Source organism: Episyrphus balteatus, chromosome 3 (assembly GCF_945859705.1).
Source record: "Episyrphus balteatus chromosome 3, idEpiBalt1.1, whole genome shotgun sequence".
Taxonomy (NCBI): domain Eukaryota; kingdom Metazoa; phylum Arthropoda; class Insecta; order Diptera; family Syrphidae; genus Episyrphus; species Episyrphus balteatus.
In genome coordinates this window covers 46,515,297-46,542,140 of record NC_079136.1, presented here as the reverse complement: position 1 = coordinate 46,542,140, position 26,844 = coordinate 46,515,297, and the positions used below count along the sequence as shown (strand labels likewise).

The 26,844-nt window shown below is 29.7% G+C and overlaps 2 protein-coding genes across 4 annotated transcripts in view; one reads left to right on the top strand and one right to left on the bottom strand.

Moving 5' to 3' along the window:
* LOC129913190 (uncharacterized protein DDB_G0288805) overlaps positions 1 to 26,844 on the bottom strand; it is a 306,856-nt gene that overhangs the window by 22,845 nt on the left and 257,167 nt on the right. The gene's annotated exons all lie outside the window — the stretch shown is intronic.
* LOC129913188 (oxysterol-binding protein-related protein 8) overlaps positions 2,207 to 26,844 on the top strand; it is a 78,434-nt gene continuing 53,796 nt past the window's right edge. The window contains exon 1 of one of the 3 annotated variants that reach the window (XM_055991739.1): positions 2,207 to 3,860. In XM_055991739.1, the coding sequence (XP_055847714.1) occupies positions 3,461 to 3,860 (400 nt within the window). In that variant the 5' untranslated portion in view covers positions 2,207 to 3,460. Of the gene's footprint in view, positions 3,861 to 17,943; positions 18,005 to 26,844 lie in introns of those variants that run through there. The other 2 variants (XM_055991741.1, XM_055991742.1) reach the window with 2 other exon arrangements.

Below are 26,844 nucleotides of genomic sequence, written 5' to 3'. Positions count from 1 at the left end.
AATGTGAAATCTGTTTTCATTTGCGGTATTTTATGAATTCGTACAAAAAATCGAACTTGATGGTAGAGAATGTGAGAATGCCGAATATCGTTAAGAAACATTCAACTGCATGTTTCTTTTTCCTGGTGTGGTTTTGAGAGGGTATATTTCTCTTTTCTCATCGCGCTCGGCGCTCCCTTCAAGCAAGTGCCTAAATAAGAAGGATATTTTTTTACAGCTAAGCAAAGAAAGACGCAAAACTTGACCAAACGTCTCTGTGCCTGCCCAATGCATTTAGACTAACTTAGGACTAAAAACTAGAAAAATTACTTCCGTAAGAACTTCAGAATTTACAAATTACAACAAATTATCTTAACAAATAGTTTTTTTTAAATGTTGTGTTAAGTATAGAAAAAAAATTCATGTGTGCAATTCATACGTGGTAGATGTGAAACCTTAAGAAATCATTTTTCTTGCTAAAAAAAATCGAAAAGATCTACCTTTTTTTATTGCATCACCTTTAAATTCATATTTATTATATAATAAATTTTATATCATCTGAAAGCTTATTGTTACTATTTAATATTTATATATATCGACCATGTCAATACAACATCTACAAAAAGAGCTAGAATTTTTTGAACCCAATTACATTTCATCAAAAAAGCAAAAAAATCAATCTCTTTTCTCTTCCAACACCATTAAACATATTTTTTTAAATGACAACCTATGAGAAATTTTATATCATCTGAAAGCTTATTATTTCATCTCTCATATGACGCTTTAATCATATTTCTACGCTACCATGACTACAAAGAAAAGTAAGAATTTTTAAGGCCAACCATGTCGAAATTTCAAACTGAGTTTACGGTACTTCCTATTCCTACTGGTGGTTGGTCATCGGCAACCAGAGATGGCAAAAATGCGATTTTTTTTATTTTCTTTTGTTACGTCTACTACATAAATGAGGTAGTAAACGTAGTTTAATGTAGTTAAGGTAGTTAAATGTAACAGACGTAGCGCTAGACGTCAAAATGTAGTTTGAAATGCCAATTTTACCACCAAATTGTCAAAGTGGTATTGAAATCGAAATACATATCTGTGATAGTTTGAATTTAAATGGAATATTTGAAACCAGGGCCCCTGTTCTGTAAGTTTATCACTGGCGATAAACGTTTTTCAACGTCTCTAAAATCCATTTTCTTCCATAAATAAAGCAAATTTTCTTTCAAATTCAGAATTTATGAATTGAGAAATTATGATTTTGAACGAAATTTCTTTTATTTTGATAAGATAAAATGCATTTTAAAGTCATTCAAATATTTTATCGCCCGTGATAAAAGTTACAGAACATGGGCACAGATTGACTTGGGCTGGATAGTTGTGAGATTTTTCCACTATTTCCCCTCTTCGCCCCCCTTTCAGCTGTCAGATTCACAAATCTCATTCTGAGATTCGTCAATAGAAAACGACATAAATATGCAATATAATGTGACGTGATATTCTGACTTTCTCGTAAACCATTCGAACGATTTCAACGAAAATTTTTGTACCAAAACATTTTATCAGCCTTTATATAAAAATTAAGAAATATCAAGCTCGAATTAAAAAATATATTATTTATTTTTGCGAAATCAATTTTTACTTGCGAAACTAGCTGCGTTCCTTTGAGAATATTTATCTACTCTTGTACTCAAAAATTGTAAAAAAAATCGAGCTCGAGATATCAGACATGGCATTACTATGATGGAGAATTTGTTCTGTCTGTCTGTCCGTCTCTATGTAGAGATCTATCTACTACAGATTAAACTACTGGAGCGATTTTCTTCAAATTTGGTAGTAAACAGTTTTTAGTAATTCCCTAGAGGACAAGTTACTTTTTTCAAAAACCACATAAATGCCATCTTTTAAAATAACGGTTTTTTGATTTATGTATTTCTCGTAAACGACATAGCTGATTCCAACCAAAATTTTGTATACAAAAAAGTTAAAGTAATCGTTACATAAAATTTTTGCAAAATGTAACAAATTTTTGGATTGTTTAAAAATATATTTCCAAAATTATCGCATCTTCCCCTATTAAAAAAATAATAGAATTTTATTTAAAAAAAACTCCAATAAGAAAACTTAAAACAGTTTGACATTCACTGTTATAATCTCCATTGTGACTCAGCCACACTTTGTTATGTCATCTTTTTTTTGTTACTGGACTGGACCTGGAACAGAAATGTCAAACTATTTTTTTTTTCTCTGACAAAAACAACACAAATTAAAATAAAAAAAACTCACCCTTGCCACTTGCTATCCAACTTGGTGTATCTCACATTTATCACGATTTTTTCGTTCTCCCGTCCAAAATTCCCAACTTGTATATCTCGTCTATGCTTCTGCTACTGCTAGCTGGTGTTTTGTGTTGAGAATTGAGAAATCAAAATCAATTGGTGACCATCCATCGTGTAGTGCCGTAGCCGTCGTCATCCGACCGGTTCGAATTTATATTTTGCCTTAGCACAAAATAGCTTTAGCTTTAAACTGCGCAAGTGTTTTTAACCAAACTACCAAAAATCCAAAAAGGTATTAACTTTCGAGTAGAATTTACAGTATCGCTGGTGAAAACTCGAAAATTCACAGCAGCATAAAAAAACAGAAACCGAAAAAACAGGTCAACAACGTCATTCGTGTGCTCTAGATGGTCGCTTTTGCTTTTCTATATTCCGATTCCGAGGAAAAAAGTTAATTGAAAATTGCCGCCCCAAAGTTTAATCAATTTATAAACCATTCACTGATTGATGAGAAGTGTTGTCTCTATCATAAATTTATTATAAATATTTTTGTATTGAAATTGAAATAAAAAGTTATCATAGAAAATAAAGTTCTTCTTTCTTTTTTCATTAAAAACTTGAACTACCCCTGGAAAATTGTGTGTTCTTGTTTTATTATTCCACACCACCTCCTTTTCCAACCTTCCTCCACCCACCCCCTTTTTGCGTGTGTGTGCAAAAAAAAGAAAAAATCGAAAATTTTTCTCGCTCGATATTTTTTTCATGTCAACGACAAAACGACGTCGTCTCTTTTGTCGGGAGAATAAACAAGTGCAATAAATTAAAAATTTCTTTTTTAAAAAAGAAGAATTTTTAAAACACAAGTTTGTTGTGTCATCTATAAATAAAAATATTGAACAACAATTTAAAAAAGAAACCCCGTGTTCCAACAAGAGAGCAAATATAAATTAGCAAAAAAAAAAAAAAGAAATACGAAAAAAAAAACGAAAAACCGGAAAATCATGTTTGGCCACCGCAACTAGAAAGAAGCAAGGTGATTGATTTATTTTTATTCGCAGAGAAAAAAAGTTTCGTTACGTTTTTTTTTCTCTTCTGTGTGTAACTATCGACACTTAAGAAGTCCAAATTCAAAATCTCTTTATTTTCCCTCGAGAATAAGAACCTTTAACTTTTTTTTTGGTTTTTCATTTGAATTTATTATGAGCCAAACTGATCATCATCGTCAACAAGAGGAACAAAATTCTCAACCGCAACAACAACAACAACAACAAACATTACGTCAAGTAGCATCTACTAGCAGTATGCTATCGAGTAGTACTCCCATTCGTATTGGTGGAGCATCTGGGGAGCCACCTTCTCCTGGGGGTGGTGGTGGTGGTAGTACTAGTGCTAGTGGCCCTGGTTCCAATAGTAGTAATGTTATGGCAAGTAGTGTTCCTGTGGCAACAGGAAGTAGCTTGCAAAATCAGCAGCATCAAAGTTTACATCAGAGTGTTTCGAGTTCTTATGTGGGATCGGCAACACAAGCTGGAGCAAGTAGTCAATCAATTGGTGTTGGTGGAACACCACCCAATAGTGCTGGAGGAAGATCATCAGCAGGTAAGATGAATAATAATTAATTTTTACTTTAGTTTTTAAGTTTTTTTTTGTTTATTGTTGCGTTATAATTTATATCAGTTTTGTTGAATTAATACAAAAAACAAAAAAAAATTATAAAGAAGTTGTAAGCTACACAATTTAACACAATAAGTAGTTTTGAGTTTAATAAATTAAAATTTTATAACAAAACAGTTTATTATTATAGTTATTGTTTTTATTATTATTATTTTTTACTTTATTTAGACAAATTGGTTAAATTTATGACAACGCAGTCAAATTTTGCAAAATAAAAGATCAAGAGAACCCATTTAAATTGAATTTATTTAAATTATTTTTTATTAAGTTGGTAATGAAGAACTAAAAAGCTTACAATTATTTTGACTTTAAATAATTCTGATACTTCAGGCCCGATGCCAGAGTTGAATTTAAGAAAGAGCAACGGTCTTATCAGATAGGGCATTAGTAATCATTTAAAAGTAGGTACCTCGTTGAAATTGAAAATAACCTTGTGTTCAGTGGCGTACGTTGAATCGCCGGGCCCCGGGGCAAGCCTAAATTTTGGGGCCTCTTTGATATTTGGGGACTCCTTACATACAAAAAAAAAGTCCGTATTATACGCCATACATTTTTTTTGTATGGCTTATTTATTTTTAGGTTTATTTTAATGTTTTAATATGTTCGTAATGCACTTTGCTATACTTACTTAAAATGTCTATCATAAAAGTAGTAAATACTTGTACTAGGGGGGCCCCAAAATTAAATATTTACAGACTCCTAAAATAAAAATTTGTTTAGCTTAGAGTTGATAGTTCTTGGGGCTCTGTTCTGAAGTAATATATACATATTTGATTTTCCATCATAAAACATAGTTTTTTTTTTATTGTGGGGCCCCTGAAAAATTAATTTTGGGACCCCCAAAATTAAATATTTAGATTCCCCTAAAATAATTTTTTTAGCTTAGAATTGATTGTTCTTGGGGCCTCTGTTCTGAAGTAATATGTACACATTTGATTTTCCATCATCAAACATAGTTTTTTTCTTTTGAGGCCCCTGAAAAATTATGTTTGGGGCCTCATAATTAAGTGCTTAGAGGCCCCTAAAATATAATATAATTTTTTTGGAGCCAAGAATTAATAGGTATTGAGGCCTCTGTTCTGAAATAATATTCGGAATGCCACCAATAACATTAATGTTTTTATTTTGGGCCCTGATTTATTTATGTTGGGGCCCTTGAATTGATATTTAATTTTCCATTTGATTGTTTTGAACCACTGAAGTAATTAGTAATAGCTTTTGAGGATCCTCAAATAATATTTGCCATGCCATCAGAAAATTTGATGAATATTTTTGGGCTCCTTAGTAATAGATTTTGGGGCCCCCAAATTATTATTTGATTGCCTCTCAACTAACGGGGTTCCTGAAAAATTATTTTGTGGGACCCTTCATATAATATTTTTGGAGACCCGAAGTCATATTTTTTGGGTATCCTAGAGTTAAATTTATGAATTCATCAACAAATGTAATTTAAATTAAAAAAACTTTTTTTTTAATTTATTTTTTTTTTACGCCCTGGAGTAAAGTTTTTTGGGGCCCCTGGCCTGAAGTTGTTTGCTTTTTTGAGGCCCCTTATGTATTGACTTGAAGTAATATTTGGTATGTCACTAACAAAACTTTTTTTGCTTTTTTGGGGCCCTCAATGTATTATTTGTGGTTGCAAAGATTTTTCAAGTAATATTTTTTGATAAAATTATAATTTTTCTTTTAAAAAAGCAGTTTATTTTTTTGGGGCCTTTAGGGTAACCTTTTTTTTAAATCAATATATATTATGTACATTATATGCATTATTCATTACACTGGATGACATAATTTGTCTCCCTTGTATCCGAAGTGATTCAAATACCTACATTTTTATTTACCTCGTAACTAAATTTATGCTTACAGTTTCCTTTTCTGCATTGTCTCCAGTGGGGGCCCTAGGGTCGGTCGGGGACCCCGGGCCGCCGCCCCGCTTGCCCCAAGGGAGTGTACGACCCTGCTTGTGTGATAAAATAAAAATCATGTTAATTACTTTGGAAGTGACCTAGCAGAGGTTGTAGGTAATACTGAGTACATCATATTTCGGCACTTGAAATTTTTCATAGACCCTCAAAATTTCAAGTTATCGTTAAAAACCCGTTTTTCAATGTTTATAGATTTCAACGGTTTTTTACTCAGTCTTTTTTACTCAGATCTCAAAATTTTGGAACCAATGTGATCGTTTATAAAGGAGTGTGAAAAATGAAAAGTCCTGTCAAACTTAGAGATAGACGTTGTTATCATTTTACTACCTCGAGTTTTTTAAATAGTTACATAGTTACTTATTGACTTTATTTCAAAAATATTAAAGATTGTAGTTACATTGTGATTATATATATACTTAAGTCTTTATAGTTTGGCCTATGGTCGTCTACCAGAGTTTTTGAAAATACATGTTTAAAAAAAAAAAGAATTAATATTAATAATAAAATTTGCACTAAAAAAGTAAGGGAAAATAATCGTTTCCACATCAATTTTGTTTTTAGCACTTAATGTTAAGGAAACATCTTTTTGAATTTTTTCTAAACTCACCCTTGTTTACCCTACTAAAATTTCAAAATTAAAAAAATCCTGAATATTGAAAGAAGATGGTCCTATTGTGGGATCTTCTATTATATGGTGAATGCCCGTACCTATGTTCTGTAATTCTCAATTTGTAATTGTTTAAAAGTTGTTTTGCAATTTTCTTAAATTTGTTTTAAAAAATGTTCTTTTAAAACAATATTCCCACTTCAATGCTTTATTTAAAGATAAAATTATGGTATGACACAAAAAACTTGTAGTCGGCATTACATATGTCGTTGTTTTCATTCATTGTTTAATTTTTTTTTTCGGTTTTTTTTTTTTTTTTAATAAATACCTAAAGAACATTAAAAGTCAAAACTCATCAAATTTAATTTAAAATTTTTTTTTTGTAAAAATACAAAAAATTCAAATTAAGTGGGTTCTAAGATCTTCAACTAATTTGTCCTGATTTTATGCTTTGAGATAAATAAAACTCTTATTTTTATCATATACACAATACTTTAAAATAAATTAAAAGTTTAGCCTTTGGTTTAAGATAAAATACTTCAATTTATTAGTTGTATTACATCTTTTTGTTTCAATTGATTGAGTAAAATTAAGATAAATAAATTTAAAAATCCATACCTATTATGGAAAAAACTCTTAAAGCCTTTATAAATAATACAATCTACGTTCAAAATACGCGCATATGTTAGGTAATAAAAATCAAACCAGACTATCCATAATCTTATCCTTTTTAATACCAAATGATAAGCATTACAATTAATAATAAAACAATATTTATAAAATAAATTGATAACAAGTAATTATCTTTTGAAAAGTTAATGTATAAACACAGAGCCCGAATATAAAAAAAATATTTAAAACTATGTATGTGCGAGGGAGAACACGTAGAAATATTTCTAAATTTTAGCCTACAAAAATTAATACATTTCTAGCAGTTGGTATACAATAAGGTACAGTCGAACCCGCTTAAAAGTAAATTGCAAAAGTAAGGATCCTGTTACTGCATAGGAATAATAACTGAAAACTTGTTCCGGGAAAAAAATAAATATTCACAGATTTTTGTAAGTTTTTTTTTTTTTTTCAATTTGAGCAATTATACTGTTATTTTAAACAGAATTAGCTATTTAACGATAAGCCTTTAACTTTATAAAAAATAAAGCTTGCTTCGTTTTTGTATCAAAAACCAACAGACAGAAGTTTCATGAAATGCCTTTTATTTGGGTCTTATGGCAATTTAATTCAATTAAACGGAAATCAAATAAAAGATTCTCATCTAATTGCATTTCCGGGCTCATAACAAGTGATCATTTAAACATGGAAATGTAAATTGTGTGATCTTAAATTCATCACTGAATATTTAATTAATTGAATGTTAGGATGAGAATAGCATTCAAGTATGCTATTTCAGAAGTGTGTTCGATCCCCAGACTAAACAGAAAACAGCTTGATTCCCCACATCCCAAATGATCATTACTGATTTATAATGTCAGACAATATATATGTTCCTTTCTTTCTATTGCATTGAATAAATTATGTGTAAATTGCATTTAAAAGACTACTTATTTCATGCACTTAGTTAAATTATTATAAATTTAAGGCAGTGGTCTCGGTTTTTTTTTTAATTGTCGCTTTTTACACTTTTTATGTACCTACGCAGAAATCCTTTTATTTAAAATAATCTACATTAATTTGCCAAAAGATTTATTCCTATTTTATTCCACACATATAGATATCAGAGATTTTTTGAAGATGGATCAATAAGTTCTCGTATTGAATACGCATGTTAAAAGTGTTTTGAAAACTGGATCATAGCGACATCTATCAAGTTCAACTCTAAAAACTTGCTAGCAAGTTTGTTTGAACAATTTTGTTGGTTAAAGAAATCACTTTTTGTATTTCAATGATTTGATTGAAGCTAGAAATTTACTTGCTTCTCAAACACCAACAAGATAAAATGCACACAAACATTTTAAATTGTACATTATCTTTTAGAAAAAGAGAAGAAAGTAAGTTTTTCTTTATTTCTTAAAATTTTTAGAAAATCTTAATAAAAAAACCAAAACTAGGTAAAATAAACTATTTTGTTAAAAGTTTTCCCTGATAACTTTGAAACACTATCAATTTTTTTAAAAAACTTTTTGTGTCTTAAAAGTAAATCGCAACAAATTTTCTATAAACTAGAGATGAGCAAAAAATCACGACCTGTGATTTTTAACCTGTGATTGACAAATCACAATCACTACCTGTGAACAGTTCTCAAATAAACTGTGATTACCTTAACCGTGAATTGGGTATTTACTTTTCACTTTACAGTTCGCATTTCGCTCAAATAGAGCATTTACCCCGAATGTCATTTTCGACAAGTTCGTTTAGGATATGGCGTGATCTCATAGATCAATCATAAAAAAGATCTCTATGTTTTAAGTTTACACTTTACACTAGAAGTGAGGCAAAAATGTTTGTCAAAAGTAAATGTCAGGTCAAAAGTCATTTTCAATGCGTTTTCGTGAATTCCGCGGAAAATAATTCACGTTTACACTTGACCTGTAGCAAAAAGTTATTTTTTCCAAAATCACAGGTCAAAAGTCATTTTTAATACGTTTTCGTGAATTCCGCGGAAAATAATTCACGTTTACACTTGACCTGTAGCAAAAAGTTATTTTTTTCAAAATCACAGGTCAAAAGTCATTTTCAATGCGTTTTCGGGAATTCCGCGGAAAATAATTCACGTTTACACTTGACCTGTAGCAAAAAGGTATTTTTTCCAAAATTACAGGTCAAAAGTCATTTTCAATGCGATTTCGCAACAGTTAGGGTAAGGTGGTATAAGAGTGCGCATTTTAGACAAAATACCAAATAAAACAATAACAAAAAGAATTTAACTACTTTTTTTATATAAAGTTTTTAGTTTATAATCAAAGCAACGAAAAAAACTTAAAACTGGTAACAAAAATGTATTAATTCAAAAGTTATTAACAAAATACCACATTAGGAAATTTGCGCACTCTTATACATCCTATTGTGTAAGAGTGCGCGGCTTAGTTTGTAAGAGTGCGCAGCTGCGCACAGGCGTAAGTTCGCACAAAAGTCGCAAATAAAATTGCCTATCTTTAAATAAACAGAGTATTTTTCAACCCATCACTCCTTGCATGAGGAACAATCAATTTAGTCTTCGATTAATGGTTCCGAGAAAATTTCAATATTTCCTAGTTACTCTCATTCGCTTGTTTTTTGTAAAACTTTTATTTGGTTTCTTTTTGGTTGGAATTGCTTTTTCTAGCTGCTGTTTGCTGGTATATGGACAAATGCCAGTTATTTTGAAGCCTTAGATAGCATTTACTACTCTTATAACCCGCGCACTCTTATACATCATCATGGTGCGCACTCTTACACGCTCAGACATGTAATCGAAGAATATATATATATTTCACAATGCACTTTATGACCAGTCTTACGTGTTCCTCAAATGTTTCTTTTTGTCGACTTTTTAATGTCCCATACTTTGTTTATTGTTATTTTTTTGTTGTTAAGCGGAAAATTTAATTTGTTTGGCAAGAAATATTGGAAAAAAAAGTGCTAAAAAACTTAAACTTAACTAGCACCTCTGTTTACAAACACATTTGCATGAAATTTTGACAGCAGATCAAACTCATTTATATCTTTCCAAAATAAGTGCATTCAGTCTTATATTCCCTTTCAAACTGTAGAAAATGGCCTTGCGCACTCTTATCAACCGCGCACTCTTATACCATCCTACCCTACTGTGTAAACGTGAATTGTTTTTACCGGAATTTACACAAGTGCATTGGCAATTATAACCTGTGATTTTTCCCAAAACAACTTTTAAACAGTTCTTGTTCTTGTGTAAACGTGAATTCACTTCACAAATGCTTTGGAATTATTTTTAACCTGTGATTTTCCCAAAACAACTTTTGCAATAGTTCTTTTGTGAACGTGAATGTTTTGACCGGAAATGTTTAGGATTTTTTTAAACCCGTGATTTTGTTCAAAATAATTTTTGCACCAATTCTTATGTAAACGTTAGTTATATAAAGCGGAATTCACGAAAATGCATTGAAAATTACTTTTGACCTTTGATTGGAAAAAATAACTTTTGCAACAGTTCTTGTGCAAACGTGAACTGTTTTTATCGGAATTTACACAAGTGCATTGGAAATTATAACCTGTGATTTTTACCAAAATAACTTTTCAATAGTTCTTATGTAAACGTGAATTGGTTTGACAGGAATTCACTTCACAAATGCTTTGGAATTATTTTTAACCTGTGATTTTTCCCAAAACAACTTTTGCAATAGTTCTTTTGTAAACGTGAATTGGTTTGACAGGAATTCACTTCACAAATGCTTTGAAATTATTTCAAACCTGTGATTTTTCCCAAAACAACTTTTGCAACAGGTCAAGTGTATAGGTGAATTATTTTAAGCAGAGTTCGAAAATGCATTGAAAATGACTTTTATTTTGGCCAAAATAACTATTTGCAACAGTGTAAAAGTGAATTATTTTAGCCGGAATTCACGCAGATGCATTGAAAATTACTTTTAACCTGTGATTTTGGATAAAACAATTTTTTGCAACGTGAATTGTTTTTACCGAAATTCACGCACGTTCGGTAAAATAATTGTTTTGTTAACCCCTTACAATAACGTATGGCTCCAGAAGAATCACGGTTTGCACCCGAATATTTGCTGTGAAATCGCAGGTTGCCCTGAATAGAATAAGGGGTTTAAAAGTTACTTTTCCCGTGAAATAATAAATTTCTTCCGTAAAATCAAGAGTCGCCTAGACAAAATAATGTTTTCCCCAGTATAATCACTAATGGCTTTGGTAAATCGCGGATCTGTTTGCTTAAACCAGTTTTCCTTGTAAAATCAGCTCCATTGTTTCAAATATAATCGTATTTGAGCTTCAATAGTACTTCCTACGTAAGTATCGTACGAAAATACAAACGTTAAAAATGCTACGTTTTTTTTTTTTTTTTTGGGATTTTCATAAAAAAAAATTGAAATCACGGTTAAAAATCACAGGTTAGAATCACCGTGAATTAAAAATCACAGTCACAGGTATACCTGTGATTGAAAAATCACGACTTAGCTCATCTCTACTATAAACTGATTGCAAAAGATTTTGTATTTTACTTCTAAAAAAAAACTTGAAATAGTTTACGCAAACACAAAAACCAAGTTTCAAAAAAATTCAAACCATGTGCAATCAAGAAAATGAATCAGGAAATAATTTTCAAATAGGTATTTTGTGATGTTCTAATTCGATTTGAAACACAAATGCTATATCAATATCAATCGATTTTTATAAATGACTCAAAAAATTTTTTCGAAAAGAAAACTTACAATGGAATAATTATTTTTTGCTTAAATTGCATTTATTTGTTTTCCTGATACAAATTAATTTTTCGTGCCAGCTTTTCTCTCCACATTTAAAATTGTTCATTAGTTCATATTTTAAAGAAATAAAGTGAACCAAATCTCGGAAATTACAAAAAGTTTATATTTGAACATTCTGTTTTGTAAATATAGTTAGGTAATTATTGCCTCATTTTTTTTAGTTCAATATCAATTTGTAAAAAATGAAAAGCAATTCTTTATTCTGTGTATAATAAATTATTCTCAAACTATAAAACTTTATTGCAAACGCATGAATCGACTTCTATTTCTTCTCTATTCAAAAATATATGATTCCATTTTATATTTGTTTTTTTTTGCAGAAAGTTCAAAACTTTTGCCTTTCTTTGCCACAGCCACAAATTGGTTAACTTTTTCATATCCATATTTCAAAATGGCAAAACCTTTTTGCTATTGATATAAAAGTTTTCCATAAGTTGAACAAAATTTCTATAAAATGCAAGAACACTGGTTTTTTCCAACATCTCTTTTTCCGGTACCATTTCAGTTTTATTTTTTGTTGCTTCCTTTTTCCTTGTTTTTTTAGATAAGAAAGTTCAAAATGCCTCAAGCACTTTTTTTTTACATTAAATACTTTTCCAACTTTTCATTTGTCACTTATGTAGTATGTAGTTTTATAGGTATGATGGCTTATTCAAACTCATAAAGGCAGGTATGTGGATGAACTTTAACTTTGTTGCAAAAAGCTTTTCTGCTAAAAAGAACTTCTTGTATTTCTGTTTCTGGTCTCTTGTTTGAAAAAAAAAGAAAAAAAAACTAAAATTCTCTTGCAATTAAAAGTTCACCATGGCAGCAGAAAAAAAAAGAATGCCAGAAAACAAGGTCAAAACAAAAATGGCCAACTATGTATGGTATCAACAACATTTTTCGTAATCAAGATTGACGTGACCTTTCCTGCAAATACTCTCTCCTTTCCACTCTCTCTCTCTTAATTTACGATTATTCAATAGATTTGAAAATGATACTGTGTATAGAGCTTATCTATATGCTACCACCACCGCGAGCCGCCCCCATTTACAATATTATACACTCTGGTTTCACTTTGGGGAGGCTAATCAATTATTCAAAGCTGGTGTCTGTTCAATTAGCTAATTTACCTAATTGATATTGTATATACCGGCACAATTCTCCTCCATCTCCACATCCAAAAAATTTTACAGTATCATGGAACTTATTTCAAGGTAGGTTGAATTTCGACTGGTTTTTCAACAGTCTCTCTAGCTGCTAAAATTGGGTTATATTAAATTACCATTTAAGGCATTTGCTGAATAAGTCTCGTAATAAAATTTGCAAACAAAAAATAAAAGAAAAACCGCTCAAGACAAAACCACACCCTTTTAGATTAGTGCAGTCAAATGGAATCAAAGGCTTCGGTCTTTTGCCTTCTACTTTTTCAGATGGTAAGTTGTTTTTTTTTTTTCTTGCCTCTTATATCAATGACCACTAGTTTCATATCGATATAGCCTTTGTTCAGTATATCTATAAAAAAAAACTATTACTTCCATTAATTAAACTGCATTGTCTCGATGTCAAGCATTTTATTTTTTAATAAATTGCCATTGAGTAAGAGTTTATTATTAATTTTTCTTTCTTACTTTGTGAACTGGTTTTAGAGGTTGAGTGTTTTTTTTTTATTAGTGATGTCACATTATAATCAAGTCAGCTAGACGTTTAGTGTCGTAATTAATCATATTTTGCATGGAAATATTGGAAACGAACAACCTTGAGAATGTTTAATTGAAAGCTATTAGAATGTGGGGAGAAAAATTGAATTTGTGATTATCATAAATTAAAGTGTTTGAAATTTGTACTAGGCAAAGTTTGAACATGAATCTCACAATAAAGTCTAAAGGTGAAGCAGTAAAATTGGAGAGTTGTGTTACAATTCGAGATAAATTCTAAATTTGTTGAAGTTTGCAAATTAACTGTATTTCCCTTAAAAGCGGTCGCCCTGAAATTTTAAAACGAGGGCTCAAAATTTCTAGTTATAAAACTTTCAATGAAAACATTTTTCAGGCTACGTGTTCGACTCAATCTAATACTGAATACCGAAAACATCAGCAGATTTTCAACTTTAACCACTCTATGCATTCGATAACTTGTTCATTTAGCTCTAATTTTCTTTTTTTTTTAAGGTTCGATACGAACATTTCGACGCTGTGATCGATTTTTGAACGGAAAATTATCTTTTTGTCTTTTACCATCAACATCTCAGCAACCGCTGATTGCACAAGAATATTAAGAAGTGTTTTGAATTTTTGAATAAATTTCCCCCAAAAATCAATTATTTTTTGCAAATAATTTGAAAAATCAAGAAAAAAACGGACTTAACGGCTTTTGGGATAAAGCGGCGCCAAGTTTGAAATATCGACAGTAATGTTGAGTGTACCTTTTTACAATTTAATATACCCTGATAGTTTTTGGAATTTGTCTCTTAATTTTTTCGGCTAGTTTATTTTCATCAATTCCACTTATCTTCCAGTTGTTTTGAACGTTTAATGGTTAGATTTTTGACCAGAAGTTTTCTTGTCTATTTATACAAAAATTGTAGAGTATATTACTTTCGAAAGAGTCAATAAAGTTTTCCTACGCCTTTCAGAAAGGCGGCAAAACAAAAGGACTGCAATGATGATGTCTCTTCGGTTCTTCTATAATTGCTTTCATAGCCCAAAGAAAGAAAAACAGTCCTCTGGTTGTTGCGAATGCTTCGATCGAATGACTTACAGTTACGACAAGTATTCTCTAGCATTATCAAGGGGCACGGTAGTGCCCAGCCAAGTTCTCTAGCCACTTTGGCACTACACCCTTATTTACAGGAAACAACTCAGGCCATTTTCGACCCCCCTCTAACTTCCACACTAAAGATGCTGGAAATTTCAAACTCACTACATTTGTTGAGCTCGTAAAAACCAAACTCCTCACAAAATTTCAGCCTCCTACGATGAGTAGTTTCTGAGATATAGGGCTTCAAAAATCGCAAAAACCGTAACTGACTCACTGACTCACTGACAGATCATCAAAATTATGGAGAACTTCCCGATATCGTAGAAACTTGAAATTTTACACGGTGATAGGACTTGTGGTGTATACAAAGGAAAAAATCGAAAATTTGAGATTTTCAATTTAGGGGGCGTGGCATCCGCCCATTTCCGCTGAATTTTCATCATATATTATAGAGCACTTCTGATTATCGTAGAATCTTGAAATTTGGTAGAATAGTAGAGCTGGTAGTTAATACAAAGGAAAAAATTTAAAACTTGAGAATTTCAGCCAGGGGGCGTGGCAACCGCCCATTTCCGCTGAATTTTCATAAATTATTATAGAGCACTTCTGATTGTCGTAGAATCTTGAAATTTGGTAGAATGGTAGAGCTTATAGTTTATACAAAGGAAAAAATTTAAAATTTGAGAATTTCAGCAAGGGGGCGTGGCAACCGCCCATTTCCGCTGAATTTTCATAAATTATTATAGAGCACTTCTGATTGTCGTAGAATCTTGAAATTTGGTAGAATGGTAGTTTATACAAAGGAAAAAATTTTAAATTTGAGAATTTCAGCCAGGGGGCGTGGCAACCGGCATTCCCGCTGAATTTTCATAAATTATTATAGAGCACTTCTGATTGTCGTAGAATCTTGAAATTTGGTAGAATGGTAGAGCTGGTACTTTATACAAAGGAAAAAATTTAAAATTTGAGAATTTCAGCCAATTATAAATTAAAAAAGAGCCAAATTTGTTAAAAAAAGAGCCAAGTTCTCCTATGTTGAAATTATGCTGGCACAAAAAGTACTGAGATGTAAAAGTGTACCAAGTTCTAAAGTTTGGGTTCAAATTCGTATCAATAAAATTTTGATTGTTTACTTGGCAATTTTTGAAATAACTTTAAAAATCGGTAATTAAAAGAAAAATTGTCAAGAGAACAATCAAAATTTTATTGATACGAATTTGAACCCAAACTTTAGAACTTGGTACACTTTTACATCTCAGTACTTTTTGTGCCAGCATAATTTCAACATGGGAGAGCTTGGCTCTTTTTTTAACAGTGATGTTTTTGTTGTGATAATATCTTCCTTAATCACTGTGGCATTGAAATCTCCTAGAGAATATTAATGTACTTGATGGTGCTTTTGCATTATAACGCTTTTATGGTAAACTTGTCCATCGTATAAGCGACACGCGTTTACGATGTTTTTGTTTACAGAAAAATGTTTATATTCTTTTGTTTTTAGACTTATTGGAGACAATTTTGATGTGAATGTATTGTTGAACAATTCCTGATTACATTAACACAAAAAAAATTATATCTTATTCGTTCTTAGTTTTCGAAAACTACAATATCGAATGTTGTCTATAATTCAAAATCTAATTTGGCGCTTACGATTATTTGGCGGTAAGGGGTCGATATGTATTTCGTTCGCTCTATATAAAAGCTTGCACGCAATTTTCCAAAAGTCTAAACGTCAGTACGAAAAAAATCATGTGTGCAATTAACACGTGGTAGAAGTGAAACCTTAAAAAATCATTTTTCTTGAAAAAAAACAAAATTAAATAGAAAAAATCTTTTTATTCTATCACCTTCAAATCCATGTTTTTTATATGACAACCTATATAAATTTTATATCATCTGAAAGCTTGTTGTTTTAGCTCAAAATATATATATCGATCAAGTCTATGAGACATCTACAAAAAGAGCTAGAATTTTTAAACTCGATAAAATTTCATCCAAAAAGCAAAAAAAAACATTTATTTTTATGTTCTCATGCTATTAAATCAATTTTTTTGTTTGACAACCTATAAAAAATTTTATACCATGTGAAAGCTTATTGTTTCACCTTGTATAATGATGTAAATCTTATTTCAAAGATGTCTACAAGAGAAGTTAGAATTTCTTAAAGTCAACCATGTCGAATTTCCAGACTGAGATTACGGTACTTCCAACACTGGTAGCTGGTCATCGCCAACAGATCTCCACAGGTGTTTTGAGGTATTTTTGTGTGATATATCAAATAAAAGGTTATGTTATCAGCATGTGTATTAAAGTTAAATCAAATTTGTATGTGCACTAGATCAAAAGATATAATGTGTTTTGGAAAAGAACATCTTTTTACCGTTATCTCCGAATTTTGAATATTAAATTAATTGAAATTTTGTACAATTATAATTATATTTAATTACCTATCTACAGTACAAATTTCATTCATCTATCTATTAAAACAAAAAAGTTATAACAAGTTGAAGTCGTGTCGCGTTTTCGTTTCATCTAAAGAAGTTTTCACTTCAAAAGTGCAAATCTACCATTACTTCTTCTTTTCATCAAAGAAACAAAATTGATTAAGAACATCTTAATTTGAATTTTGTTGCTCTGCAGTATCTTTATAAGTTTATCGCCGATTAAATATGAAAGAACCCAAGATCGTTAACCCAAGAATGCACCTAATATTATTTAAATGTATTGGTACTTTGCACAATCGTTTTCTTCAAAAAAATCAGTACATGTATGTGTTTTTATTTTTACTTGAACTGAGAACAATTGTTCATTATAAAACAATCAAATGCTAAATGACTTTTGGAATACAGAAAAAAGGTCAACATTTTTAATTGGCTGCAATAACGTTAAATTAAACCGATTTGTTTTAACGATATCTCCTTTTTTATGGACTTTTCTAACTTATCAAGATATCTTGGGGTCTTTCATTTCGAGATATTGTTGAGTAGGTACAATCTAAAATTAAAATAAATGTACCTGTTTGCCAACTATCTGCCAAGTACACTACCTACCTACACTACACATACGAAAAACCAATAGATTCAAGGTGTCAAACGCATTCATCCAGATAAAAAATTATTATTGTTTGTGTTATTAGATAACATTTATACAATTCTTATCTTAAAATTTTAGATTTGTTGAAAGAAATATTGAGAAAAAATATAAACACCAGTGCATAGGTATCCAAATATGTTTGATTTGAGTTGAAGTACGAGTATAGTTGAGGTTTATTGTGCAATGGAAGTGTTTTAAAATAAAAAAAAATTAATTGTATAATTTTCATTAAAAATATGTCAAGTCTAACAGGATTTTTGGACAGCTCATTTGCAAAGCTATGTGAGTTCTATATCTGTTGGATTTTATAATAGGTAGGTTCATCTGCTCATTGGTTCGAAAAGAATTTCAAATATTACGAACGTCAGACAAAGAATTTGAAACAATTGTATTGTGAACTTGTGAAGTAAAAGGTTGCTCACACTTATTCAACGTTCATAATGTTGTATTTATTGGCGTTTTTCATTGAAATATTTTGCTGCATTGTCTTTTGTTCTACATTTTTCCTCAAAACAAAATTAATTGACAAGCGTCAATTGTCAATAAATTACTTCAATTCAATTCAAATTTTAACTTCTATTAAGATAGTGTGAAATAAATGTGAGGTTGCCAATTTATGAATAGGTGTAAAGTAGTTTAATTGAAACCTTAATCAATCATTGTGTTAGACAAATTATAAACTGGAAACAGAACTAAACAATTACATTGGGTTGGAACAGGAACTATTAAAATAAAGTCTCATGATTTCAATCAAGTCTAATGACCGAAGTACAATATGTACCAGTATAATAGTACTTGGAATTTTAAACTTTATTTTGTACACGACTTGATAAATATTGTTCGACTTTCGATCAAATTATTTTACTTTAGAAATAACCTTAAATTAAAGAAAAAAACTTGGCGAATCATTGCAGAAATTTTACCCAATTGGATTAAACCAATCAATTTTGTGTTCATTTTTCATCTGAACGCGCTTTTTCTTTATTCTGATTAACTTAATTGTTTTATTCATATTAGAAGACAATGAAAAAGGTACATTTTCATACATAAAACACACATAGAATCTTTTGATCTGAAAAGTGAATGCATTCACAAGTCTATACTGTTCCCAAAGTCATCTTTACATAAACAAAAAAAAGTTGTAGAAAAATGCATAAAGCGTAAATAGATATAAAATCTATATAAAAAGTTACGTCCTTTAGAGCAAAAACAACATTTATTGAATGGCCGATTAGCAGGTAAGGAGAATTTAATATGTACGAAATTTCAATGTATAACAATTTGTGCCTATAACAGACGCCATTTTTAGTACCTACCCATGCCCAATATGCCCATGCTTTTTCAAAGTTTCACAATAATAAAATAGAACCTTGAAGAATACATTAAAACATCGTAGAATTTGGCTCTACCTATTTTCTTTCAACTTTTCGCAAAAATAATGAAATTAAACTGTCATAACTGTTATAAATTGGGATTTGTATAAAACAGATTGATTCTGTGACTCTTTCTACGTTTCCAAAAATTCTTTTAAAGGGTACTATACTTTTCGAACTCATACTTAGTTTTTTTTTTAAGCGTTTTTTTTAGTTATTGTAGTCATAATAACTGTTATAACTGTTATAATTCCAAAGTTTCTGGGAAAAGAACCTTGAAATGCTCACAGGATTTGAAATCAATAATTGTTTTCTTTGTACCCTCAATTATTATGAAAGTAAATTGTTATGAGTGTTATAAATTGGCTTGGGTATAACAGATTCATTCTGTGATTGTTACTGTGGTTCAGCAGGATCATCAAGATCTTCTGTTCTGACGGGCACTATATTTATCTTATTGACAATAACTGTTATAACTGTTGTAAATCGGACAATCTTTAGTCATAGAACTATTAAAAATGTGCCAAGATATCGTAGATTTTGACACCAATAGTTTTTATTTTTAACTCTTTACAATCATAAATTACAATTAACCATCAATTGTTATAAACTGACTTATCTTTATTCCTGACCCTTGACAATAAAATGAAAATTCCATCAAATGCAAACAACTTAAATGGGTTTTCTCGTAAAATTTCTCCTTAATCCTCGCCGATGGTGGCGCCTGCAGAATTGTCTTTTAATAGCTTTTATACCATCTCTCATACATTTATCCACTTAAATATAGAAAATGAAAACAGAGATTTTCTATGTTTGAGTATGCTTTTAGCTTTTCTTATAATATTATCGAACAGGAAAAATCTTAACGAGAAAATGAAGAATTTGTGTTTGATGACACAAAACGCATCACTTCCTTTAATTAACGACTACAACGATGAAGATGTCTAGATATCAGTTTTATTATAATCTCTTGCTTGTTTGCTATATAGAATAGTGAATAGGTTATATGGATAGAAAGAGGATGTTGGTTGCAACGATGATGTAATCGGCGCCTTAATGAACACGTTCACTTCCTTTGTTTATTGTCTCATGCTATGCTAACAAAATATACAACAATACAGTATATTGATTTTTTCTTTATTCAAACAATTTGATGATGATGTTGACTATAAATTAGGTTTTGATTATAACCTAATCATGAAATTTCTCGAAAATAGAGTATATCGAAATTACATCATCGATTAGTATATTGACTTGAATGTGAGGCTTTAAATTGGAACGAATTTTCATTGTTAAAGAGCCAAGTCACGAGTTTAATCAAAAATTTTATATAAACTCAAATTTAAAGCCTTAATATTTCTCATTGAAGTTTTGCACAAGTCAATTAAAAATAAAAAAAAACAAAATTCTAAAACATTCACATCTTTTCTAAGAATTCTAGTAAAATCCACTTGAAACTTGATAAAAAAGTTTCAATGCTACTTCGTATATGGTTCACCATTAAATAGAGCCTCATGTCAATTCCATCGACCTACTTTTAAGTTTTCAATCTATTCTCAATTGAGAAGAAATATATATTTTATATGAGTTGAGTTGAGTTTATATCCATATTCATGAGAAGAATTTTAAGTTTGCTTTCGCTTACGTCACTATTTTGTACCTACATACATTTTTATGTGCTCTTGACGCGACACGACAACGACGACGACGATGAGACAAGATTTTGGAATCTGTTCATTTTTTATAGGCATATCTTTGTGTATTACGCATCCTTCAGAGAAATATTTATAGTGTTTTGTTTACATTTGAGATGTATTTTTGTTTTAATCTGTGGGGAATCATTGTAGTACCTAGAGAATCTCAATGATTATGTCAGATTTAAAGGCGTTTTGTTCTTTTGTATTTTCTGGAAGACGTCATAATATTCTATTTTTGTGTTCTTTGGTTGGATATTCTTGAAAACAATTGAAAAGTTTAAAATGAGCCAATTGAGTATTCAGCGTTCAAACTTTTTACCATCATGCATAGTGTATGCCACCTCTAAACTTTATTTAAAGCTAAACAAGTAGTAATTGGAAGGAACTTTATGTTTTGAGGTATAGACTCTTCATTTGTGAAGAAGAAATCAAAATGCCTCTTATCAACTTCTTAATTCAGTACAATGTCACTATAAAATCAAAATCTATGATATTTGGACACATTTTTAATAGAGCTTTGACTAAAGACTGGTCGATTTATAACAGTTATGGTGATAATTGTAATGAGATGGTCAAAAAATTGTGCCCGTCAGAAGACCCTGATAATCCTGTAAAAAAGCAGTAACAGTCAAAGAACGAATCTCTTATGCCTAAGCCAATTTGTATAACAATTATAACAGTTTACTTTCATATAATAATTGTGAAATGTTCAAAGAAAACAATGGATGCTAGATTCTGCGATATTTGTGTATACCTATTTCACAAGGTGCTATTATCATAAACTAGTTAATTTATAACAGTTTTTGTGATTATAATTGTTTACGGTAAAAAAAAACTATGAGCGCAAAAGTAGTACCCGCCAGAAGACCTTAAAGAAGGTCTTCTGGTGCAATACACTTTTCACGCAACAACAATCACAGAATGAATTTATTATATTTAAATTCCAAATTATAATTATATGACAATTTATTTTGAATACCTATAATTTCTCAAAGCTAAAAGAATTTCTTCCATGTTTTTCGGTGCATATCTCGAAGTTCTATTTTCAAAAACTTTCCAATTTATAACAGTTTTAAAGTTATTATGAAAAAAAAAAAATATAAATTTTTGTCCTTTGGAGGAAAAAAAAAACAACTTTCTAAATGAATTTCATTTTGAAAGAAGGTACTTATGCAGTTTGATTTTTTAAGGGGTAATAACACCTTGTAAACCACGAAATCGAGCGTCATTTTCATCAGCGTGTAAAACAAAGAAGAAATATTATTTTCTTTTGGTGTTTGCTTAGTTTAATTAAGTATATAAATAGGTAACAAATAAGCTAATGTTAAATTTTTTAATGATGTGAAATTTTTTAAATTACGGTGTAGTTCAGTGTGATAGTAAAATCCTGTGCTCTCATCGGGCGACCAACTAACTCCTACAGTTTCTAACCGATTGGGCTGAAATTTTGTGTGGAGCTTTAAAATACTATTCTCTAGTGAAGTACGTAGGATTTTTTTGAAATATTAAAATTTAACGATTTTATGGTCTTTTTTTCAACGAATTTTGTTTTTGGAATGAAATAATTTTTTCAAACTAATGCCATTTCTTTAAAAATTATTTTCAAATTTCAAAAAAATCCTACGTACTTCACTAGAGAATAGCATTTTTAAGCTCCACACAAAATTTCAGCCCAATCGGTTAAAAACTGTAGGAGTTAGTTGGTCGCCCGATGAGAGCACAGGATTTTACTATCACCCTGAACTACACCGTAATTTAAAAAATTTCACATCATTAAAAAATTTAACATTAGCTTATTCTTTTACCTATTTATATACTTAATTAAACTAAGCAAACACCAAAAGAAAATAATATTTCTTCTTTGTTTTATACGCTGATGAAAATGACGCTCGATTTAGTGGTTTACAAGGTGTTATTACCCCTAAATTCAAGCGGTCATTTTGAAACTTAAAGTTAAAACTTTTCAGACATGGAAAAGTTTTTTTTTTTCTCAAAAACGGCTCTAACAATTCTAATACATTTTGTTTTAGAAAGTTCCTGCTATAGAACCGCTTTTCTGCTGTCTAACTTTTTCGTAAACGACGCGACGAAACTAAATTTAAATAAAATTTTTGTACGAAATAAATTATTAACGTTAATGTCAAAGTTTTTTGGAAATTTTTAAGAAAAGTTAAAATTTTTAAAGAATTTTTTTTTTTTGAAAAATCAATTTTTAAAAACGGATTAATGAATTAAATCTTTATTTGTATAATATTTTCTTTTATTAGACATACCAATTTTTTGGAGATTGTTTGAATTTTTTATTAAAAAAATTATTTAATTAAAATATTTTTAATATTTTTTTTTTTTTTTTTTGAAAATTTCACAATTGTTAAATAAAATAACATAAAGTATAATGTATAAGTTAGAAGGTAGTAACCATTAAAAGAAATGTTTTAAGGTTTAGTTAAATCAGTCATTTCAAAAACAACTTAAGTAAGTAGAAAAATTGCAGTGGTAAATTCACAAATAAAATGGATCTTAAATAATTATTTGAATACTGTATTGGGATCGAATACCAATGTAATTCTCAGCTTAAAAAAAAAAACAACTGAAATCTCATTTTGTTTCTGAATGAAACAGTATTTGTTCACTGCTAAAAATTTTAACTTTGTGATTTAAGTTGTTTTGAAATGAATTAAATTTTTTAATTAAATTAAAAACATTCTTTTATTAATATTTTAAAAATCTTTAATATTATATTAAATTTACCTAAGCAGATTTATAGTGCTGAAAAAAATCCTTGTTACAAAGTCAAATAAAAAAGTTTGGACATAACATATTGATACTCAAAAACATTTCATTGTCTATGCAAAAATGAAGTTATTTTATTATTCCTCATGCCGTAGTGATTTTGATTTTAATCTATTTTAATATTTTAAAACACCTGGAGCTATATAAATAAATAAACTTCAATACACAGGAAGCTCATAATCCTTATATTGGCTTCATAGTATCGATTCTAAACTTAATTGTATTTTCCATCTCCAATAAATCAAGTCACATGGGGATACGAGTATAGTGTAGGAGTGTTGTGAAGGTATACAATATTCCCCCAAAGGTACTTTATTATTCAAACTTTCAATTTTGTTAATTTAAATTGAGTATCCTCTGTGTTTATGTTTTTCATTTGAAGTCAGAAAAGCAATAAATCACCTGGGATAGACACAGCACGATATTATATTGTCATTGATTTTTTGTTTTCTTTTTTTTTTTTGCAGACTTTTGTGCTTTTTGTGTATCTATTTATGGAAAATGCTAATTTAAAATAGATGAAAATGTGAACCTTTGACCTTTTATTTAAAATTTCGCCAATGATTGCAATCAGATTGAATTTTGCATACAGTCATTCTATTTGACAATTTTTTAAAATAAAACTAATTTTTTAATTTCTATGGATTGCCTTTCAAATAGTCAGCTTATTTCAATTAAATGTTTTTAGTTTATTTAAAAAATTGATAACCTTAAAGGTTTTTTAAAACTATTCTATTTCTTTGTGCATATCATTTCGATGAAAACACAAGAATGCCATTCAAAATCTATCCAAAAAGGGGAATGCCATCTGAATAAGCTGAATTTTCAATATATATTCAGCAGGAAACCTTTTAGGAAATGAATTTTTATTACGAGTATAGATTGAATGTCAAAGTGTAGGAAGAGAATAACAAAATCCTATATAATACTCGTACAATGCAACATGAAAGAACCATGAAGGGAATTTTTGTTATTATTTCCATTTTCTGTCGATAGTTTGGTGACATCTTATATTACTTTCACTCGAATATCAAAAGGACAAACAATGCACATGCATACATACATAAGTAAACAAAGAGAATCTACAAGTCTTGCAAGTACGGAAGACAGCACGATTTGTAAATACATATAATACAGTTTGAAAACCCACTATAAGTTCAAGTCTGCTGGCAACTGAATCAGACTTTTTTGCGAAGAAAAAAAAAAACTATTGTCAATAGTTACTCAGTTCAACTACAAATAATAGTCAATTGTAAAGTTTTCAACTAATCAAAAAACACTAGAAACACATTTTGTATGACTGAGTAATAGCCTTACTTTCCGTTTATTTACGTCCCTTACTTTGGCGGACACTTTGTGGCGGAATAAAAATTAATTTGAAGTTTAAAAAGGCACTTTTAAACGTCAAATTGGAATAGAAAATGACTAAGAGGAGCTACAAAATAAATTTTTGCGCAACAAATTTTTTTTTACAAAGCTACAATTTCTAGAAAAGAAAAAAATTTAAAAACTCATCTTTTTTGAAAATTTTCACCGTTACATATGAAATTGAGTCTTATTTTAGCGGAATATTGAATAACAAAAAAACTAATCGAGGTTTTTGAGTTTCGTCAAGTCTAAATTACTTCAAATTTCTGCAAAAAAAGTTTTTTGAATTTAGCATTTTTTGGACTTGGAAAGGTTGCTTTTGAGCTATCCTTTCAAAACAAAATCTTGAATATTTTAAAAACGGTTTGAGCTAAAAAAAATTGGGGTTTATATCAAAAATAATTTATTCAAAAGCTACATTTACATTGTCTCCACTGGCCTGATCGAACCGGAAGTGCACTTCTGAAACTTTAAGTTGAAATAAAAAATGACTAGGTGGAGTTACAAGATTAATTTTTGAGCAACAAATTAGCAATATAAATTTTCCTACTTTGGTCCGCTAACTTCAATCCTTTTTTTGCGGAATTTTGAATATAAAAAAAACTGTTGAGGCTACAAAAACCAAGTTTATAGACTTGAAAAGCATTTAAAAAGCTACAAATTTGGAGGTCAACTACACTCATTGTTATTAATCATTTCAGATTTTGCCTGCTAACTTCAGACTTATTTAAGCGGAAAATTCAATAATTCAAAAACTATGCGAGCTACAAATTTTTGGTTTGCGCAACAAATTAGCATTTAATTAGCTTAGCTGCAATTAATGAGAATAATTTTTTTTGATTCCACCAAAGTAAGGGACGTTCGTTTATTTTAGTTAAAGAATTATTGATATTAATGGTATTCATGTAAAAAAAATATACCATATCACTATATGACTTCCAATTTCAGAGCTTCTTAAAGTGCTACAGAAGCTGCTTATAATTCAAATGAAAATGAAAAAAAAAAATTGTTTGTTGCTTTGCAATATATTAATGCCTCGAAACCATTTTAATCTTATTCAACCTCAGGTTGAAATTGATTTTCATCTTACGTTTGCTGCAGATGCAACAAGATTATTTTTGTAATTCCATAAATCTCGTTCGTATTTCATTAAATGATTTTGATTCAATTTAAAATGTAGGTTATGATAAAATTATCAGCTGCAAACATAATAATAAATCAATTTAAATGTCATCCTGAGTCTTTATTGATTTAACTTTTTTGTACTTTAAATTGTAGAAGAGCAAATATTAGCGCCAGATTTATTTTTAAAAGCATTTTCAATCACGCATAACGAAGCAATGGATGATAGAAAAAATTGCAATAAAACTATGAAATTATTTGTTGTTTTAGTATTTATTGCAGAAAGTCTATATGTAATGTTTTGCTTTGATTTGTAGATGGAAACTTGGGTCTTGTATAGAAAAGAAAATAAAGGAAATTATTCGCTTTAGAAATAAAGATTCATACATTGACCTTAGAGAAATGGAATCATTGCCAATGCGCAAATGCGAATGCTTAAAAGTAATAAAAAAGGTCACAGCCAGTTGGAACGCTTATCGGTTTTGAAATCTGGCATGCCTGAGAGTCATTTGCTGAAACAAATCTTTAATATATAAGTTGAACATAAACACTAATTCTCTACTTTATTTTCTGCATAAACTATCACATGATATTTTTATTTCGCTTTCATTCTGAAAACCTATACCTAGACAAAGAGAAATATTATACAGGTTTATTAGAAAATGGTTAAAAGTCAAAATTTTTCTTTTTATGAAAAAAAAAAAAATAACAGGATATGTTTTCTGGGAGATCATTCAAAAAGAAATCGTCACCCTAGTATTGAAGTACC